This window comes from Achroia grisella, unplaced genomic scaffold, assembly GCF_030625045.1.
Source record: "Achroia grisella isolate CSIRO2021 unplaced genomic scaffold, CSIRO_AGI_Agris_v1 utg487, whole genome shotgun sequence".
Lineage (NCBI taxonomy): Eukaryota > Metazoa > Arthropoda > Insecta > Lepidoptera > Pyralidae > Achroia > Achroia grisella.
Window position 1 is genome coordinate 3,655,294 of NW_026712891.1, and position 20,578 is coordinate 3,675,871.

General features: G+C 31.8%; 2 protein-coding genes across 12 annotated transcripts; one reads left to right on the forward strand and one right to left on the reverse strand.

Moving 5' to 3' along the window:
- Positions 1-776: 776 nt before the first annotated feature.
- LOC131845807 (peptide chain release factor 1) lies at positions 777-20,453 on the forward strand. Of its 2 annotated transcripts, none has more exons than XM_059194930.1 (3): positions 777-1,884; positions 2,179-2,432; positions 20,331-20,453. In XM_059194930.1, exons 1-2 carry the CDS (start codon positions 916-918, stop codon positions 2,413-2,415), a joined length of 1,206 nt encoding a protein of 401 aa, XP_059050913.1. In that variant the 5' UTR covers positions 777-915; the 3' UTR covers positions 2,416-2,432; positions 20,331-20,453. The 2 variants fall into 2 exon arrangements, with proteins under 2 accessions (XP_059050913.1, XP_059050912.1); XM_059194929.1 differs by lacking the exon at positions 20,331-20,453 and adding an exon at positions 14,437-14,604.
- On the reverse strand, positions 2,484-19,929 carry LOC131845805 (voltage-dependent calcium channel subunit alpha-2/delta-3). 10 transcript variants are annotated; one of them, XM_059194920.1, is made up of 29 exons: positions 19,508-19,929; positions 18,724-18,805; positions 17,820-18,195; positions 17,608-17,739; positions 17,274-17,533; positions 17,049-17,195; positions 16,856-16,969; positions 16,091-16,273; positions 15,872-16,006; positions 15,672-15,764; positions 15,221-15,277; positions 14,517-14,543; positions 13,490-13,570; positions 13,329-13,403; positions 13,005-13,109; positions 12,759-12,830; positions 11,976-12,181; positions 11,391-11,548; positions 11,059-11,121; positions 10,354-10,447; positions 9,976-10,008; positions 8,721-8,825; positions 7,808-8,075; positions 7,474-7,596; positions 7,195-7,320; positions 6,974-7,085; positions 5,728-5,745; positions 4,522-4,925; positions 2,484-3,632 (listed from the first exon to the last, which is right to left on the reverse strand). In XM_059194920.1, the coding sequence occupies exons 1-29, from the start codon at positions 19,612-19,614 to the stop codon at positions 3,534-3,536; spliced, it is 3,855 nt and encodes a 1,284-aa protein (XP_059050903.1). In that variant the 5' UTR covers positions 19,615-19,929; the 3' UTR covers positions 2,484-3,533. The 10 variants fall into 10 exon arrangements, with proteins under 10 accessions (XP_059050903.1, XP_059050902.1, XP_059050910.1 ...); XM_059194919.1 differs by having other exon boundaries at positions 16,850-16,969; XM_059194927.1 differs by lacking the exon at positions 9,976-10,008.
- Positions 20,454-20,578: the final 125 nt, after the last annotated feature.

Consider the following 20,578-nt stretch of genomic DNA (forward strand, 5'->3'; position numbering starts at 1 on the left):
ATTTCAATTGTTTTTTAATACAAATCAAGTCTATCCTATGTGGAATAAAATATGACTTATGTTTGTGAATAATTTAATTTATTTTTATAATAGGTAATAGATATATAAATAAAATTAATGAAAACGTGTATCCAGGTTGAAATATATATTTTACGCAGACGTGAATGCTGCTGCCCGGAAGTCGTACACAAAAAATGTAATAAGTAACTTCAATAGTTTCGAAATTGGTTGTATGTTGTGACGATCAACAAATATAATAAATATAATACTAACTAAATATATAGTAGCGACATCTACTGTTAATAATACCATATATTATCTGTGATAATACTATTACCATACCTTTGCCTTTCAACAACAGATGGCAGTTGGATAGCAATGATTTTAGTTTACAACACTGTATAATAGATGGGAGGAAAAACTAATGACTATAGAATTTTTAAAATGAATTAAAATATATGGACCAGTGGATTGTATAATAATAATAACAATATAAATATTTATAAATTAATTTTTAGACTTTTTCCTTCTACTGGCTTGGCAGGTTGGTGCATTTGCCAAAGACAAAATTGAGGAAACTTGTTTACGAATTAAGTAAATTTAGGATATGGAATTTGGTATAGGATCAAAAGGGTTCATTCGTAGATTAGACTTAAATGCTTGATACAAATTAATGAAGTCCTTGATTGACATCGAAATAAATCTGTGATAAAAATAGTTGGCATTAACCTGTTACATTGCACTTTACTTTACACTGACAATCTGACTGACTGCTCTGTGATCTAATCAATCAAAATAAAATAACCTATTATATTTGTTATTTGAATATAATAGAAAACTTAGTATCTTTCAGAGAGTTTATTTATAAAGTAAATAATATTTGTTTTCTTAAAATTTTTAATTAAATGTAAGGCCATGTTGTTTACGAGATTATCAGTTCTCCGTACGCTAAATAACATAACTAGGAACTATAATTTGGTTCGTAGATGTTATTCGCAAAATTCTGTAAATTTGTCTGATCCTGCTGTACAAAATTATTTAAAACATTTAATAGTGGAACATGATAACCTACACACGAAAACAGGTCGTAATAACGAGGAATCTAGGCGACTTTTTGAAATAAAACCAATAGTAAATGCATTAGAGCAACGCATTGCATTATACGACAGCATTGAATCGTTGAAGGATTTAAATAAAAAAGAGAACGAGGACAATGAAATGAAGAAAATGATTAAAGAAGAAGCTCAAATATATTTGAAGAGGTTAAAGGAGATTGATGGTGAGTTACAGTCAATATTACTAGAACCCAACATAACAGAGGGTGGAGTCTTATTGGAGGTGTCGGCCGGTGCTGGAGGTCAGGAAGCTATGTTGTTTGCAAGAGAACTTTTTGAATTGTATACATCATATTCCAATTACAAGGATTGGGAAGTGGACATTGCTTCTATTGAGAAATCTGATATTGGAGGTATCAGAAAAGCATCAATGTTGATATCAGGCTATGGGGTGCCGGAGTTGATGAGGATGGAAGCTGGTGTCCACAGAGTGCAGAGAATCCCTGCTACTGAGAAGGGAGGACGTATACATACAAGCACTGTATCTGTGGCTGTACTCCCCCAGCCCACTGACATAGAGTTAAATATTTCCGATCGAGATATAAGTATAGAAACAAAGAGAGCTAGTGGTGCAGGTGGTCAGCATGTAAACACAACTGATAGTGCTGTACGCATCACCCATATTCCCACTGGTACAGTGGTTGAATGTCAAGAGGGCCGTTCACAAATAAAGAACAAAGAGATAGCCATGCAGAAACTAAGAACACTCCTATTACAGACACAACAGGATGAACAAATTTCAAAAATAAATAATGAGAGGAAGTCTCAGGTATCTAATTGATTTATTTTGTTAAATTCATTCATAATTTAGTATCCACACATGAGTGAGCATGTTATTTACAACTAAACTTATTTACTTAATATAATGGAATATTATAGGTTCAATACTCTGTTTCAACACTTGTAGAAATTAGATTTATTGAGTCTAAATACAAAATTTGAATTATTGAATATCCCATAACATCTAACAGTTAAATATATAACATGAATATTATTATATATTGTATAACAGTACTATTAACATATTCATTTATTTTTATTTAATTGCTTTAAAATATTTCAGATTGGATCATGCAATAGAAATGAAAAAATAAGAACATATAACTACCCACAAGATCGTATAACTGAACACCGTGAAGGTGGTGGTACCCTGCACAATCTGAAAAATTTTATGGAAGGTGGTGAACAACTGGAACAACTCCAGGAGGGGCTATTAAGACATCAGCGACACCAGATGCTAATGCACGAAATCAATGACTTTGTTAAGAAGTATCAATCTGAAACAGCTGGAAATAGCTAAAGCAGTATCATAGCTTTGTGAGTAAAAATTCTGTAAATATTTATTAGTTTATTATATATATATATACATATATAATAACTAGGATAGTGCAAGTTCCTCGATGATAATGCTGTGTGTACATTAATAGGATTAAAATAACTGTCTTCAAATATTTTCAATAAGTATTTATTTGTACCAAATTAATAATCACATTTCAATTGAATTATAAATAATTCACATCTACATACAATGACAGAGATTCAAATTACTAAGTAGGTACTATAATTTCATTACAAATATTATGGTAACTATATATTTTTAAATAAACAACACAAATTTATCAACTGTTTTTATTTAATAAATCTAACACCTGCCACACAGGAATATAAAGTTTCCACCCCAGTCCAAAATGCTTTAAAAAATTGCCAGGACGGAGTAATTTAAATATTTATTATTAACTTGAAATCTTAACAAATAATGATGAAAGAAAGCCTATTATAAAATTTATGTCTATTAATTTATTTAGAAGTTAAGATGACATATATATCAAAGCCAATTTATTAAATTTGTATAGAAAAGCTAGGACTATCTTTATTTCTCTTGTTATAACAAGGGTATACCCTCCATCTTATAACAACAATTTTATTATATATCTGACACAAATAATTATACAAGAGTTAATATGTCTCTGCATTACTTTTAATGCTAAAATTGTCAATCATGGTTGAACACCTGATATGATCCTATGCCTCCTACTTATGGCACTTTGGGAGCATATGATTAACTATTACTTAACAACTCCATCATAAAATATAAATAAATATTCCTTTAACAAATAATTTATATGATATGTGGGTATGACATGTATTTTACTATTTGGTTTAGTAATCTATATAAATTATACTCTATTTATAATTCATCTTCCATCCGATGTAAATTTAGCTATTTTTAAATAAATAGTTTTGATCTTTACAAATAAATTTTACTAGTAAAAAATAAAATGTATGACTTAGTAATGTTAGAAAACATTTAATGTTGAATAAACATTTACAATAGAGATATTATCTTCAATTTATTACTGGAAAATTATACCTAATCAAAATTAGAATAATTACTGACTATAATATTGTTACTTTCCTTTATATATAAAAATACCGGAGGATTACCAGGACACTCAGTGAAGTCCAAAGGTTCTTGTGAGGGAGACTGCCGCGTCCACACATGTCTATATTACTTTCCTGGCAATTAAATGAATACCATATATTAAAAATTTTAATACAAACTAGCTGTACCCCCGACTTCGTCCGCGTGGAATTTAACTTTTTTTCTATTTCTAAATTAAAAGATTTTTTCTAAAATAAAAGTAACCTAAGTAACTTATTATTACATCAGCTACCTGCCAAAGAAAGTCCCGTCAAAATCGGTACAGACGTTTCAGAATGGAACAAACAGACAAAAATTGTAAAAAATGTTATTTTGGTGTATGTACCGTATTTATATTCATATCCATGTAGTAAAACAGACACTCCGATTTTATTTATATGTATAGAAACAGTAAACTATTAAAATATATTTTAGACTAGTGAGGTGATCGTGTACCTTTTTCCATGGGGGGCACACTTTGGTATGGTCATTTTGGTATATTTTTTTGTTGGGCAAAGATATAAGCCGTTTTCTTTTTTTACCCAATGGTTAAGTTAGTAGAAAATACTATACGGGCATGATTCTCGACGATTATACACATTTATAATAATGTAATAAAAAAGAAATAATTAAAATAAATCTTCTATAATGGATAATTTTCATTGTATTTATTGTTCGGAAAAAGCAAATTTGCTAGAAATTCATATCCAGTCGATATTGGATGATTGCTAATGGTTGTTTCTAATACGACTTCACTGCCTTAACAAACCCTCAATAGAAATACAGCTTACGAATCAATCTACTTGGCTAAACTAGGCGAGATAGAGGTACCTACAGACATACTGACGTACAGACGACTTTATATAAAGTCTATTTATTAAGGTCAAATTTCAATGTAGAATGTCAAGAACTTTTGTAATATAGGCCTCATTAAACAATTATAATCAGAATATTTTCACTACTAACAGTCTAGAATTTACGAACCTCAGTGTGATTCCTAATGCACGATGTCGGTTGCTTTCTATATAGAGGATGTATGTGCTTCAAACATGGTAAAGACTCATTGTATTGCACCTCAGTCGGATCCACTGATATAGGTACCTCTTCTCTCGGACACAATCCGTTGACCACCACCATCAGCATGTTTGTGTAATTCACCAATTGAACATAGAATGGCCTTGAGCAATTCATCATGGGTTTATTGAGTTTGTCGTTTAAGCTGTTGTAATTTAGTTGGTAAAGGTACATCTCTCTGTCACATGGCGTTGGCCGAGTTCTGTTGATCAGTACCAGTTTTTCGAAATCTCTTTCAGCGTTTTTCGTAGTTGGCTTAGACATGTATGAATACTCGGAATCGTCGTCACCTTCCTCATCCAATAATGGTGGTACTGTACACAAAAACATTGATTACAGCATCAGTAGAAACTGTAAAATTACGTGCAAAAATATTTACTGAAAGAATTATACCTACCTACACATTTAGAAGAAAAAAAGTGCAAATAAAAGCATGCAATTGAAATAATAGAATATTTAAAATTTTAGTCTCTAAGCAGCGCTTAGTTGCATCTCATAGCAATATTGTTACTTGTCTTTTGTAGGTACCAAATCTTGTTTAGTCGGTATCTATCAAAAACTCGTATTGTGGACTATATTTTCAATTAGGATTTTGGACACATACACCTATTCGACTAGAAGACTACTACTAAGATGTATTTATGTATATGATTTAATACTTGTGATTCGATATAAAGAAAAATTGTACGTAGGTAATGATAATTTTCAATACAATCAGAAATATAATCTCATATATAGGAAATAAGAATATTTAAACACCCGTAAATATTTTAAGTAATTGTTGATTAGAAGGAAAAAAAGCAATAATGAAGTTAAATTATATGGTATAAATAAAAATATTCACAACCTATATTTACTATATTACATTCATATTACAATCACTGGTATATCATGCATACCTATGTAATAATACACACTAACAAACATATTAATTTTAAACAATCTTATTTGGAAATAGAAATAGGTATATACATACGTTATATATAATACATATAAAACATGCTTAATCTATGCAGACATAGGATAATGTAGAAATGTTAGAAACGGGAACAGTCTAATTTCGGTTTTGCAATTATAACAAATGGGGTTTACTACTGTGCTCGTTTTAGAACTCACCGGTGGTTGTAAGAAACTCTGAAAACAAGATGGAGTCGTTACTACAGTCGGAACAATCAACTACGACCAATTGTTGACTCCATAATTTAAATCAGCGTTACTACAGTAGGGGCCATCCATAAATATTATAATTCTTTGACCCCCCCACCCATTCTTGTCACAGCTGGTCCCATTTGTGAAACTCCCCCCTCCTCCCTCTCTCTAGTGCGACATCACATTTTACACAAGTAAAGAAAGTGTAAACTGGTCAACAAAGCAATTTAACACATTGAAGACCGCATTGAATAATATTATTTCTCACATATGGACCGGCATTTTTTATTATTGTTAATAACGTAAACAATTTCTTAAATATGTTTTTGGTGTACAATTATTTGATGCAGACATATTTAACTCCTACATTTATTTCAATGAAAGTGCCCACGGGAGATCACCGTCCCAACCTGTAAATTTACTTTCATTGCGGAGTGACCCACCCGGTGGGCATGCGGTCTTTAACGTGTTAAAATATTATTAAAATTTTCCTTAACAGTGCAAATTTTACTAGATATACTACATTTTGAAATATGACATCACGAAATTCAGGATACTTTATCACACTTTGTACATCCCCTTACCCGTCAACGTGTGATTAGAAATGGATGGCCTCTTATAGGTGTTAATCTAAATAATTTTGGGTGTTATTTGCTTGTGTGGGGCTGTCGCATGCACCCATTTTAGTGTTAGTGTCACAAACTCTTATTTAAACATAAAATTACCTGTACTAAATCTACTCTCTTTAATATAAACACATATCTATGTTGACATATCCATGTAGGTATACCCAACAGAGTTGAATTAAATTCGATAATTTTGAAAATTAACATTAAATTTTATTTCAGCATGCATAATAACATGTTTTAACACATATTCTTTCTGGCACATTTTTGTACAACATTTTTTCAACTGGATAATCATTAACATTAGATCATGCTCACACTGCAACACGCAACATCGAATGCGTTATAACTAACATTGCATAGTTTAAAGATACACCATCAATCGAGATTTTCTTCCATTTATGAAACAAGTCGTATCCGACAGGCAGCAGATTGCCTTCAACCACTCCATAAGTCCTACCGCGGGTTTGGAGTGCCCTCACCATATCATTCAGTGAAACTGTAACTGCCAGCTGCGGCCAACAGCATTAGAATTCGAAATAAAAACCTTTTTAAAACATTGCTTACGTATATATGTATTAACTCACCGTCCTCAAAGGAGTAGCTGGAGGCCTGCGCCAGTCCTGATGCTATGGAGTTGTAGAACCAAACTGTTGTCGTCAGGAACCAGGCCATCGCTAACCGCAAATTCTCTAATGGCTGCAGATCAAAGTTCAAATAGATATAGATTTTATCATTTTAGACACGTATTATATGAATCCGATATATTTTATAACAAACGATTATGATGTATGAACAAAATGCCTACCGTTAGCAAAACGTTTGCTGGATTTGAGGTCTTTTTCTCTCTAAAACAGACAGCCTGATAGTCCACCAAATGTACTGGCTTATAGACGTCATCCTCAATCAATGTTGCCATAATGTCTGGTCGTATCTAAAATTAAAACTTATTAATATAGCCTATATATCGTATAGAAAAAAAAACCAATTCCACGTCTGCCTACTGCTTACTGAAACAAGATTCCTCGTTATGATCTTGGGTTCTATTCTCGTCGTAGTAAATTATAAACGTATATAAAAAACAAACCTTCCCAAAAAATTGTCCAGTCTGATTGGAGTCTTCACTAACAATGACCCATCCATTGTTGTCTACTAAATAACAGTCCCAAGCATCTGACAAGCAAGTCACGCACTCTCTGTTATGTTCACACTGAAATTAAAAAATATATATTCTTAATGACCTAGTAGACAGCAATGCCCGTATCAAGTGCCTTCCGCTTAAAAGTTGATATAAAGGTACTTAACATTTTAATGAAGTATGGAGAAGAATACATATTACTTTTGATCCCGGTCAATCATATTCACTTGGTAGAAATCGCGGGCAGTAACTAGTCTAAATTAATGACAAAAGATCTGCTCACCGAAGACGTTATATTCTCAAACCATTCGCTGAGCCGTTCGTGTTTGAATTGAAAGCCAACGACCGCAGCCGGAGTCTTCCTGTGTGAGTCGCCGTGGAACACAGCGTGCGCCGCGGTCACCACCGCCGAGCTCACGTTAAGCGGGAACTTCTCTGTGTTAAGTTCCACGCTGTACACGTAACTCAGAGGGTCCACGTAGTGCTGCTCTACCGCGCGACGGTACCACACCTCGTCTATTGATTTCGGCCATTGCTTGCCGAACTCGGGTCTAGAAAAAAGAAACTATTCTTACAACCCGCGGTGCTGCCTATGTGAAATCCAATGGGGGAAGAGGGCATTACTAGTAGGTTGACCTCCAGGCATTTCCCCCTGAAAATCATCATAAATTCAACATCATTCATCCTCATGTTCATCTTATCATTATCCATTAGTACTCCGTTAGCGGAAACCGGTGTACCACTTCATTTACAACTATTAAAAAAATATAGCCAGTGTTATTCGCTATCTTTATTTTTTATAATATTACTAGTTGATCCGCTCAACTTCATGTGCGTCACTTTTTCCCCGTTTTTGCAATATATTTCAAAGCAGATCGACTCCTATTGATCATGTCATGATGTAAGCCTTCCTCGATAAAAAGAATTTCATAATCACATCAGTAGCATCGGAGAATACTCCTAACATCCGAACTCATAAATTCTAAGTCTATAATAAATAATTAGTATAATTACATATATTAGATTATAATACTTTTCGCTGCCATGGGTAAGTTAAGACAACGAAACAGAAGTAACAATTTTATCTACTGTCATATTTTTATCAAAATCTGGGCGTGACAAGTGTTGCTTTCACCACAATGTGAATGTTGGCTATTTCCCAGACCCACCCATCTAGTATAATATGAAGAACTAACTTTTCATTGTCATGTTCCTTTGGTGGATGCATCTGCCATCTCGTGAGTCCGCTGTGAGTCGACAGGAACGCGACGATATATCCAAACCGCTGGATGAACTCAGCTCTGTGAACCATTAAAACAATAAATGTTAATATCTCAACTGTGTTAAAGTTCCCTCATTGAATGATAGAGCTTTGATCATCAAGTTCATGTTGATAACATTTTTTTCTATGATTAATAAACATTATAAAATCTCCAACCTGGACTTAAAAATAAAAAATATGTTTTATTTAACTTATAGGACACAGAAAAGGAAGGCCACAGATATGGTCGTTTATTTTTGATATTAAAGTGGCGGGGCACAACATTTTAATTTTCTAAACCAGAATAAAATGGGGACGATTCAAGAAGGTCTACACCAAAATTTGGTCAAATAAAAGCTTAGGATGACTTTTTGTTTAGTATGAATCATCATACTAATTTTCGTTTATTCTATTAAGAGTTGATATACAAATAACAATAGATATATACATTGTACCTAAATGGCTGTCTATTATTTATTCATATTAAAATAGAATTTTATGCAACCTACGCAAATTGTATGCAGTTGTTACTTTGCTTCAAACGTAATTCCTATATTTTTAGATACTTTCATGTACTAACTCTTATTACTGTCTTATCTTATTATTATCACTGTATAGTATAACGCAACCTTAATTAAGTAATAAAGCCATATTTATTTATCATTAGGGAACAGTAGTACCTATACGATTACTGATGTGCGGTTATACTCGTAATATTCTTGGCACTCATATTTGGTTGCCTACTTAATAGACACTTGGATGAAATGAAAATATACTTAATGTTAGAGACAATTTAAAAAAAACAGAACTTTTACATGCAAGTAGACAGTTAGATATGTTTATTTACCTAATCATTTATTTTACACACGTAACTTACATGTCCATTTGCTGCAGTAATATGTACTATATTACATAGAATAACATACCAAATCCTCGCTTGCGTCAAAATATTATTCATAAATAGCAATATATAAAAAATAAATTAACATCTTTTGTTACATATGAACTACAATTTTGGCATTAACACAGCAACAGTATAAAGTTTATTCGTATACCTATATGTATATATAACTAATTATTGATTAGTAGTCACATCATCACGTTTAGTTTGATGATTGTAAACTTTATCTTTAACATTAATATTACAAATATTTTTTTATTAATGATTCCTTCATATCGATGTACTTTACCTCGGCAGTAATCCAATCACTTTTGTCAACGGGCTATCCAGGCCAAAAGTAAAATAAAACGACGTGCAAGATAAATTAGTGCATAAAGAATAACATAATGTAGGTACCTATATATTAATTAAAAATGTATTTTTCTTGAGCGAAAAATTAAGTGATCTCGATATTCGAAAAAAAAATACACTATTTTCAGTATTATTGTTCTATATCACATAAATATTACAACCAGACTGGCCCATAGTATATTTATTTGCCACTAATTTTATTTAAATACCTTAGTATTGAATACTTAATTGCACTTTAATATGTCTGATGTATGTCTCTTAAGTTTGTAGCTATTAAGTATTTATAATTTCGTATTTAAAAAAAAATGGTACTTACGCTTTTTCCTCAGAAGCCGAATCTGATATGCTTTTGTTGAACCAGGCTGTGTTTCTGGCATCATATACCAACGCTTGCATCAATCCATGGTCACCTATAACACAATAAAACTACATTATTTAAAAATTATCATAGTAAAACAAATATTATATTCTCTTTAAAATTTATAAAAAAAACATTCTCACGGTGATGCATGCGTGGATGCATACAACTTATTCAATGATAATGCAACAATCTATTGGTGAAATATTTTTATAAACACTTTTTGTTTTTCCATTATAAACAAACGTATAAAATTATGTAGAATATTATCTGCAATTGTCTATTTATATATATAAGTACTTATTATTTATAATTGCAAATGCATATACAATAAATTAACAATACACTTATGGACTCTGTTTAGAGTATAACATTTTCATAGAAGACTCATGCCATATTTTAAAATAGGTAAAAGTCCGAATGTCTGTCAGTCTATTAGGACTAAATAAAATCATCATGGCATCTTGAAATCGGGACGATTTACTGTAGTAAAATCAGGGAATTTTATTATTATACTTAATATTTTTTACAAAACCATTAGATAAGTATACTAGTGGTCATATTTATATTTCTATGAAAGTTGTACCTAATTGGATAGTCAGTGTAATAAAATAATAAAATAATATCATATTATACAATCTACATCGCATTAGTGTTACTTACAATAATATTCATTTCTTGGAGTACTGTTAGAAACCTTATTCCGCTCCTTATTTTCTGGAGTACCTGTTAACAATTAACATTCTTACAATCATGATTTTAGAAGATTTATTAAACAATTAAAGTGTTTAATTTAAAAGTATGTATATTTAGATCGCAATTTTGGAAAATCCATATGGTGGATTTAATTATCACACAGCGCTGACCACATAGTTACAAACAAAGCAGAGCTTTTCTACGTTTACTAAAAAAATAGTAGTATTTTTTTCCATTAATCTAAAACACGCCAAGGCTACATAATGCTGTTTTTAAATATAAATAATGAGTTAATTTACCGTTATTATGTCGGTCGTGGCCAGGCTTATTTTTATGGTGTTCTGGAGGCCTAGGCTTCGCTGGCCACCGCCATCCTGGTTTGGCCACCCTTTCCAAAAAATACAAAAGTTCTTCTTCCGGTGTAGAGAATGTTCGCTCATAGTGGCGGCAATATAACCTATAATTTATAATATGGTCATATAAATAAATAAATTGTATAGTATTCAAGTCTTCGTAGACTTGTTAAAAAGTTGATAAAAACCGCACATGCAAGGGTTAATGACATAAGTTTTTTTATTGAACACTAAGAAAACATGGCAACAAGGTACATAAACTGCATAGGCAAGGGAGATTTGTTTTATTATCGAGTTCTAAATGTGTAGTATTACACTATACATATTAAATAACTTGTAAGAGGAAGGAGCTGGTAACTAAAATACAGGTTTATACTTAGTTAATGTAAAGTTAAAATTGGAATTGGAAGAAATAAATTATTATTTCTATTAGAAAAAATATATATATTTATTGCACATATATTAATTTTTTCATTCATTCATTCGCCTTTCATTCTTCTAATTAACGAACATGGTATAAAGAATACTCACCAATCAGGGTGCACACTCCATTTATCTGACAAATACTGGCGAGCGGATATATTTTTAGATGTCAGTGATAGTCTATGGATATCATCGGTAGGTGGCGGTGTTATCCGATGACGGCCGTAATTCTCAGGGATGGCGACCACTAGGGTGAATGGCGAGTCACTGATGCCAGTCCAAAAGTAATGCTTTTTGGCACGCGACACCCTTTTCTGTTTATTACAGAATAAATATAATTTACATCAGAAAATCATTATAATTCAATATTTTACTTAAGAAAATGCACTGTATTCACTTATTGTAGTTTATATTAAATCCGAATTCACACAAAATTTAATTTTGTCTTTTCCCGCCATTTTACAATTTAGGTTCATTTTTTTTTTGGTTCGGTTTTTCCCTTTTTAGAGAAAGGCAAAAGGACTCAGCCCATACAGCCATTAGGTTCATTCTATATATTGCACAGAGCACATTACAACCATCAACTATAAGCCATTCCAGTCGACTAAGAAAGTTATAATAATGAAAAAATAGGTAAACGTTAGGTGTTGAGAAAGAGTAATCTATTTGGTTTACGTTAGTGGATAACGTTTATATCCACATACAAATTATTGGCTACTACCCGCGACTTCATTCGTATTTATATCAAGTATTAATTAGGAATATAATCCAGCAACCAAATCTTAGTGTATAAAAAAAACTGCAATGCTTACTAAACAAATAAATCACTAATTGTATATATGGTTAATATATAGTAAATTAATAACTAATAAGGTGTTAATGGTAACTTACCATCTCATCCAAGTGATATTTTACGTTCATAATTTTATTCCCCGTCTTCTGATCTATTATTTCTTTGCGAAGCTGAAATAAGACATTTAGTCATTAGGTGTGTAGGTACATGTGCAACAATTTAGAGTAGGTTTGCCTATAATAAACAATACAGTAAGTATCTTTTAAGGTTCCTTAAAATATAAAAACTCTGTGATGTCGTTATAAAACGTAATAAATATATAGAAATTGTAGGTATTGTCTTACCGCTGTCAATTCTTTGCTGAAATTCCTTGGCCCTCTATCATCATCAAATAGTTCCACTTCTATCATATCCACACTGTTGTAACTTGGCTTTAGTATTTGTTGAAACTGTAATAAACAGAAAATATTTTTTTATAATTGCATGATGCTTGAGTTACCTTCGATATCTAACGTAGTTACATAGATCAATAGTACCTATTCATACTAAAAATACTGATCTAAATATGTCTAGCTCGAAATAAATTAGATTCAAATTGAATTAAAATCTTTACTTTTTGTAACCGTATAGTTATCATAGAAAATCATAAAAATATACTAATTACGAACCACGGGCCTCAGATCCGGATGTATTAGTATGTATCCATTATTGGTCACAATGAAAGCATATCCATTTACTCCGATCTAAAAATAACAAAAACCATATAGTATTAGTTGGCTTACACGAGAAATAGGCCTCCATTTAGTAATTAATTTAATTTGTGTAGTACCTTATAGGGTGTCATTAGAGCTTGTATCTCAGATAGTGGTACATCTGTGCCAGCTACGCCTAATAACCTAGCAATACGCATCTGAAAACATTGAAAATAATTATGATTTGCATAACACTGCCTTAAAATACTCACATGAACAAAATTAAATAATCTCAATCACTTTTTCACTATAATAAGATTTTTAAGCTTAGTATAGTCAAAACGTAATTGAGAAAGTTTCGAATCACTTTTAAAGAAACAAAATGAATAAATCTATTATCTACATCAAACGGTATGAATTCTAATCTAAAATAATATTAAAATGATCATGACAGTATAAAAATAATATAAGTACTTATCATTAATTATGAATATTTATTAAACAGTCAACAATTAAACTAACTACTCGTTCATATTGGCACTGTAATAGCCATGATATATACTATACTAATTATAATTACGTAAAACGTTGCTTAGTCGTATAGCAAAAATTACTTTTGATTTAGCATCTACGCCCCGTTAGGCGAAGTTCCATATATCATATAGAACTAAGTTAAGGATTCTAATTTATATTATTCACAATTACAGGTTCTAGCAAATCTACAAAAAATTACATATTTTAATTGATGTTAAATTAGTATACTACAATTTAAATTCTAGAAACCGACTACCGTTTCTGTTGTAGCTTAGGCCTCATAACCTTTGCAAGGGATCCTTGTAACAATCTGTTAACATTTTAGTCATTAAATACAAATATAAAGACATTATGTAAGAAAATGTTTCAGTTTTAAATTATGTTTCATCTTTAACGAGGGATACGTGAGAAATTTTGTCAAATTTATCAGCTCTTCTATATGCTGACTGTTAAAATGATTTGTGCTTCCAATTAAAATACGCGTGTACTATAGTTATGTATATAATTCAGTCGAATTATTGTTTAAATGTATTATTGTGGATGATTGCAGTGTCAGAGAGCGCGGGCGAACACGTCCATCACCAGATATCCATCGCCACATGTGTTATTTCTATAAGTTCGTGGGCCTACCTCCTTCTGGCCGTTCTCCTCTACGGACTGCGATTGGTTGTGGACGTACGAATGCAATAAAACGTAATAACATATAGATAAATGCATTGTAATAACTTCCACTAGAAAAGAAAATGCTTCCTTTCTCGGAGAGGAAACGTCATGAATAATAAAATGTCAATATATTAAAAATTTTATCATTCTGAATAATATAACTTCAAACTCAATAGATGCTCAAGTAACAAAAGCCCCATACGAGTCATATCTCGGGCTGCACGATACTCTTATTAAAATATTTACATTTACATTTTGTAATACAAATCAATCGTTAAAAATGTCTCTACGAAGACATTACTAAGTTCAGGCAAAAAAACTTGTATTTCATTAGATAGTGTGTGTAGTGGAATAGTTAATAACTCTTGCATAGAAAAATTAATTTGATAATTGATAGAAAAGTTGAACACCCTAGTGGTCTACACCTACAATCTATGAGAAAACTACAACACTACAGTAAGCCATAAGGGTTGAACAACACATTGATCAATCGGCAGAGTGAGGAGCGCGCCGCTGCTGGGCGCAGTCAACATCTATCGAGGACAGATGCATCGCTAACGGGGCCAAATAAGACTTTACCGTTACTGAAATCCAAAAAACTAAATCATAAAACTCTCTTGTATCTTGCAAAAACTTTACACTAAATCATCAAAATTTTCTAAGTGTAGTACCTCTTTTGTAACTGATACCCAATAAGCTTCATTTATCAGTACATTCTCTGTGATGTTCTGAGGGGAAACCATCAAACAAAACGGAATATTATTAAAAAATATTCATCAAGCAAGACATCAAAAAGTACAGATTAAAATAGAATAGACAGGGCTTACGTCCAATTAGTAGAAAATGTTAAACCAATCTGTAAACACAATCTCGGCAAAGACGATACATCTTTTTTTTAATCATGCACAATTAAAGATTTAGAATTTTGGAAATAATAAATTTTAATATATTTGTTTTAAATGTTTATCAAGTTTTTTAGAAATATCCGTATAAGACTGCTTTTATTTTAACAAAAAAAAACTTATTTAATACTTTTACTAAAAAACTTGATACATTTGTATATTACGGGGGGAGTCAGTAATAAATAACATAAATATTTAAATAATCGAAAGAGCAACGTACCTCGTTATGACGAAGATCATAAACTGGCATTGATACAGAAGTCATTAGTTGATATTGCGAATTTCCAATTTCACTATACTGTCCCTGTTTCATCTGAATACAAGATAAATCAATCATTTATAAAATTTATTATGCCATATGTACCATTACCATGTATATTTCCATTATATTGTATTGAATTTTTATAACAATCTTATAACCTGAGTAATGCGCCACCTTCGTTCTTGCTCTTTTTCTGAATTAAATAAAGCTTTGTCTCGTCGCTGACTCATAAAACGTTCTTTTTGCTCTGCTCTTTCACGTTGTTCCCAGAGATAATCTGCTACTTTTGGATCCTAATTAAAATTATAAGTTGCATTATATCTCATGAATTAGAAATAAAATGTCATTAATTCCATTCTTTGTAACGAATTACTTACTGTGACGTTTGCATAAACGGGTGTCCATACAACGGGGTGTTTTTCTCTCTGCAGCACGAGTGGTCGCGCTAACACGTTAACGTGCTCTAAAACTCGCTCTCGAACTTCGGCCAGCGTACTCAGATGGACGTAGTAGCCTCTATTAGCACACGCCATCCATTTCACCTCCCTCACATCCGCCACCTAAAGTCCATCTTACTGATATTACGTAATACTAACAGTATTGTTTTTTTTTCATACAATAATAAGTAAAAATATGATAGTGCCTTGTGTATGTTGTACATTGTGTTTTCATGTTCTTCAGCAGCTTTGTGTGTAGAAATAGCTCATTATTAAATCAAATATTAAAATATAACTATTATAGCGCAGTTAAGATTAGGACAAAAAATATTACCACATTATAATACAAATAAATACGAAAAAAATAATATAAGCAAATAACACTTTGGACTTGCACAAAAACAAACATTTCAATATATCTATACACATAAAACATACCTATATGTTCTTAGTCTAACATAAACACAAAACTAAGCACTATTAAGCAAAAGCGTTATGAAGATGGAAGATAGAGAGAAGATAATGTCACCGTTCACAATATCGCATGCACTGGATACCATGGTTGACAAGTCACAAATATGTAATATAGAAAGAAGAGAGTACCACATTCTAGGTGTACTGGTAGATAAATACGAAGGAAAGGCATTATGCAGGTCGCACAATGACTACAACACACAGTAATACCTGGAGTGGTACTACCTTTACCTCTCGCCCTATCAGGTACGTGAACACCCTCACTGGAGTGTCATATTTCCAATTGTATTTTTCAAAGATCTCCTTGTAATTATATGGGACACCATCTGTTACCAGCATTATTGCCTAAACAAAAAAATATTTTATGTAATTTTTCTGAAAATAGTATATGTATATACAAGAAATCCATTTTAATTTACGATACCTGATTACAGTTGGCTCCACCGCTGTTATTTCTATACATTTCCAAAAGTTCGAATGCCCGCGTCAGTGCAGCCGAAAAATTTGCTATCTCCATGGTTTCAAAATTATCCAAGCCTAATTTTAATTCACGTAGGTTTCCTAAAGTCGCCTAAAAATATGTATTCTTATTATTTAATCTAAAAATATATAGTTATAGAAACATTATTCAATTATTTCAATTCCATACCTGTACTAAAGAATCTTCAAAACATGGTACAATTTCCTCTACAGTGTCAGCAAAAGTCATGACATTAACAAAATCATTATTTCCCAGCGTATCTAAAATATTTGTCACCACATGCTTTGCTATATCCCTTCTTTGACCAGTCATTGACCCACTACGATCAACAAGAATAACTACATCTTTAGGACTAGCGGCCGCCTCCATATACCAGGCCCTAGTTCGACAATCATAAATGTCTACAGGATCTGCTCTCCATTTCATAGCTGTGGAACGATTTTAAGCATTACTTTAAAGCTTTTGCGGTCAATTATAAAAACAACTGTACAATACTGGTTACCTGGATAATGTCGCATAAATCCTGTTGAACTGCCAAAATATTGCCACGAAAGTGTTGGATCGCTTTGGTAATTATTTATAAAATGTGTATCTAAACCCTCTGACCAATGGATACCTTTGATAACCTCCGGAGCTGCAACAATTCATTTATAGATGCACATTTTTCATTTTATATATTTTTTTTATTATTTGTATATATAATTATTGACTTACCCCAAGCATAAACATTCGTCGGCACATGTACACTGCTAAAATTTATATTTACTGGAATATTCGAAAAATGTGGATTTTGATAGAGGTAAGCATTTTTCGTTGGTGGTCGTGCTATCCAATTTTCTAAAGCGAAATCTGTTTCTGGAGTAGTCGTGATTGTAAGCTCATCGTATGGCTCTTCCATTTCTTTGCTATTATAAAACTGAAAGTCTTCAGGTACCGGTTCATTTTGTTTGTCAAATGCCATATTTTCTGCTGCTTCTACTATTCTTTTAACAGCGCTTATTTTGAGCTCCATCATAGCCCGTATATCATCAGACATACTCTGAACTAGCTTTTCTCCGTCTCTTGATTCAATTTGAGCTGATTTGAAGCTCTGGTTAATAAATTAATAAAATTATTAAATATGTTGGACAATATGATAATTATCTAATGTTAATTAAATAGATTTATGGACATTTATTTACTACTAGCTACTCGCCCCGGCTTCGCACGGGTGTACATGTGTTATACATATAAATCTTCCTCTCTATCTATTTAAAAAAATCGCTTCAAAATCCATGGCGTAGTTTTAAATATTTAAGCATACAAAGGGACAGACAGCAACTTTATTTTACACTATGTAATAATGATGATGATATTGTTATCTTATAGAAGATTAACTCGTAAAATCAAGCTGTCATTATAGAAAGCTTTGAAATGTGAATATGAAATGCTAAGAAACTATTAAATATATATTGTATTATTTAGGCAGCGATTGTTGTCAAAATGAGGACAACAACAACGATTGTAACAACCAACAAATATGTACTAACAGAAATTTTGAATTTTCTTACATTAACATAATTGTCAAACTCAGTCTTCATTTAGATTATCAAAGTTTGTGTTTGGAATGTATACTTACTTCTTGAACCTCTTTCTTCCTGGTGATAAATTCCCCAAAATGATACAGTTCTGTGCCGAGTTTGACTGCCCATGCTTGAACGCTAGAAATAATAATATAATAATAAACCTGGGCAATGTGTGGGACATTGCCATTTAATCCCATGTTAAGCAGCTTTGTATTATTGGTACTAGACAACTGATAGATATAGATTAAACTTAAATATATATTTATTTGTAAATACATAGAAAACACCAAGACCAATAAAAAAATCATACTCGTGAAATTTTTGCAGCGTGCGAGGAATCAAACCCGCGGTCAAGAGATAAAGCGATATGCTAAACTGCTATATCGCCGAGTCTATCTAAATAACATAAATAAAAAAACTTTTTTCGAAGTAAAAAATTTTCGAATTAACGTATATCTACTACATAATTAGGTCTTCGAGTATAGAATCAGATAATAAAATAGATACTTTTTGTTATAGGACGACAGCGTACAAATCAATCCTGTTTTGATAAACAACTGACAGGCGTATATTGTGTTCTATTTCATATAACGTTCACCCATTTGATTGTTTAATAGTACCTACTTTAAATTAAGTTAAATTCTTTATTGTGTTAATAAATCTTCTGATAATAATTTAAATGCTATATTGAGGTAAAACGAAACCCAAAAGATCTGTCTAGAATCTACGAGTACATTTATATGTACAAGTCATATCTATATACAATATCATATTATTGTTTTTTATAAGGTCTGACTTTACACACAGTACCTACTAAATATGTAATGTAGTACTTACGAATTAAGCAGTATTTTGCCTTCATTGTTCGGACTCGCAACACAATCCCTCGAGTCCAAAGACAGGAGAAGCAGCAGTAATATGGAGTTCCCAACACGCTTGCACATCAGAAACTTAATCTAATTTGGCCCCTAATATGTTAAGATCTACCTACACATTGAATCCTTATTCGTACTGACAAACATGTTAGTTATCACTTATGGCTTATATTATCGTAATTTAGGTTTTATTTTAGACTTTTTAATGTGCACTCCAGATTGATAACGTCGAATGTGAGGCGCAAGCGTGGGGGACGGACATGCGCGCTGTTCCCCTTGTGCCGCTAAACTGTGTCACTTTGAGCTCCTGTATTTTACTAGTAAATATAACAAGTGGGTTTACACATCTACCTGGTGAACGAATCGATTTGTATACCCTGATATCAGTAGGTCAGTGTCGCAACGCATTTAAAGAATCTACCCTCCGTTTTAAGTCGATATATTATTTTACAGTTGTTTATTGTTTTGAATTAAAGGTTGTAAATTTTATATTTTACGACTTCGAGCTTGATCATATAATGATTAAAACTTGTATCTTAAGATTTAAATAATACAGTATGGATGTAAAATAAAACTGACAGTGGGTCTTTGGGAGTAAAAATTTTGATGTTTAGCAGAGAATTTAAACTGGTCGCGATGCAGGACTATTAATTTTATTTAATCTATTTAATCCTATCACTGAGAAAATTCTCGAAATAGTAATTTGGACTTTAAATAGTAAATCGATATTTTTTAATTCGATTATTAATATAAAATTTGTCTTAATTTGTTATTTTATTTTATAGATTATGCTAGCTGACCTGTCAACCCTTCGACCGTCAAGTCAATCCCGTTGTTTTACCACATAAATTAGTACGTATATATTAAAAAATAGAGAAAAATTATAGAAAGGCGAAAATTTAGGGTTGCTTTTTAATGCCTAATGATCATAAAACTGAAATAAATTAATTGTTTAAATAATAAACCATTAAATTTTCGATTACATTCACATTTAAATGTATATAACATAGTTTAGGCATATCTACTGGGTCCG

What these genes read in the sequence shown, in the direction of transcription:
- LOC131845807 (XM_059194930.1), top strand. Translation starts at nt 916, where the DNA reads ATGTTGTTTACGAGATTATCAGTTCTCCGTACGCTAAATAACATAACT. An exon ending in ATAATGAGAGGAAGTCTCAG is followed by an intron (nt 1,885 to 2,178) that starts GTATCTAATTGA and finishes AAAATATTTCAG; the next exon opens with ATTGGATCATGCAATAGAAA.
- LOC131845805 (XM_059194919.1), bottom strand. Translation starts at nt 19,614, where the DNA reads ATGTGCAAGCGTGTTGGGAACTCCATATTACTGCTGCTTCTCCTGTCT. An exon ending in TGATAGGGCGAGAGGTAAAG is followed by an intron (nt 16,274 to 16,849) that starts GTAGTACCACTC and finishes GATGGACTTTAG; the next exon opens with GTGGCGGATGTGAGGGAGGT. An exon ending in ATCCGGATCTGAGGCCCGTG is followed by an intron (nt 13,110 to 13,328) that starts GTTCGTAATTAG and finishes TGTTTATTACAG; the next exon opens with TTTCAACAAATACTAAAGCC.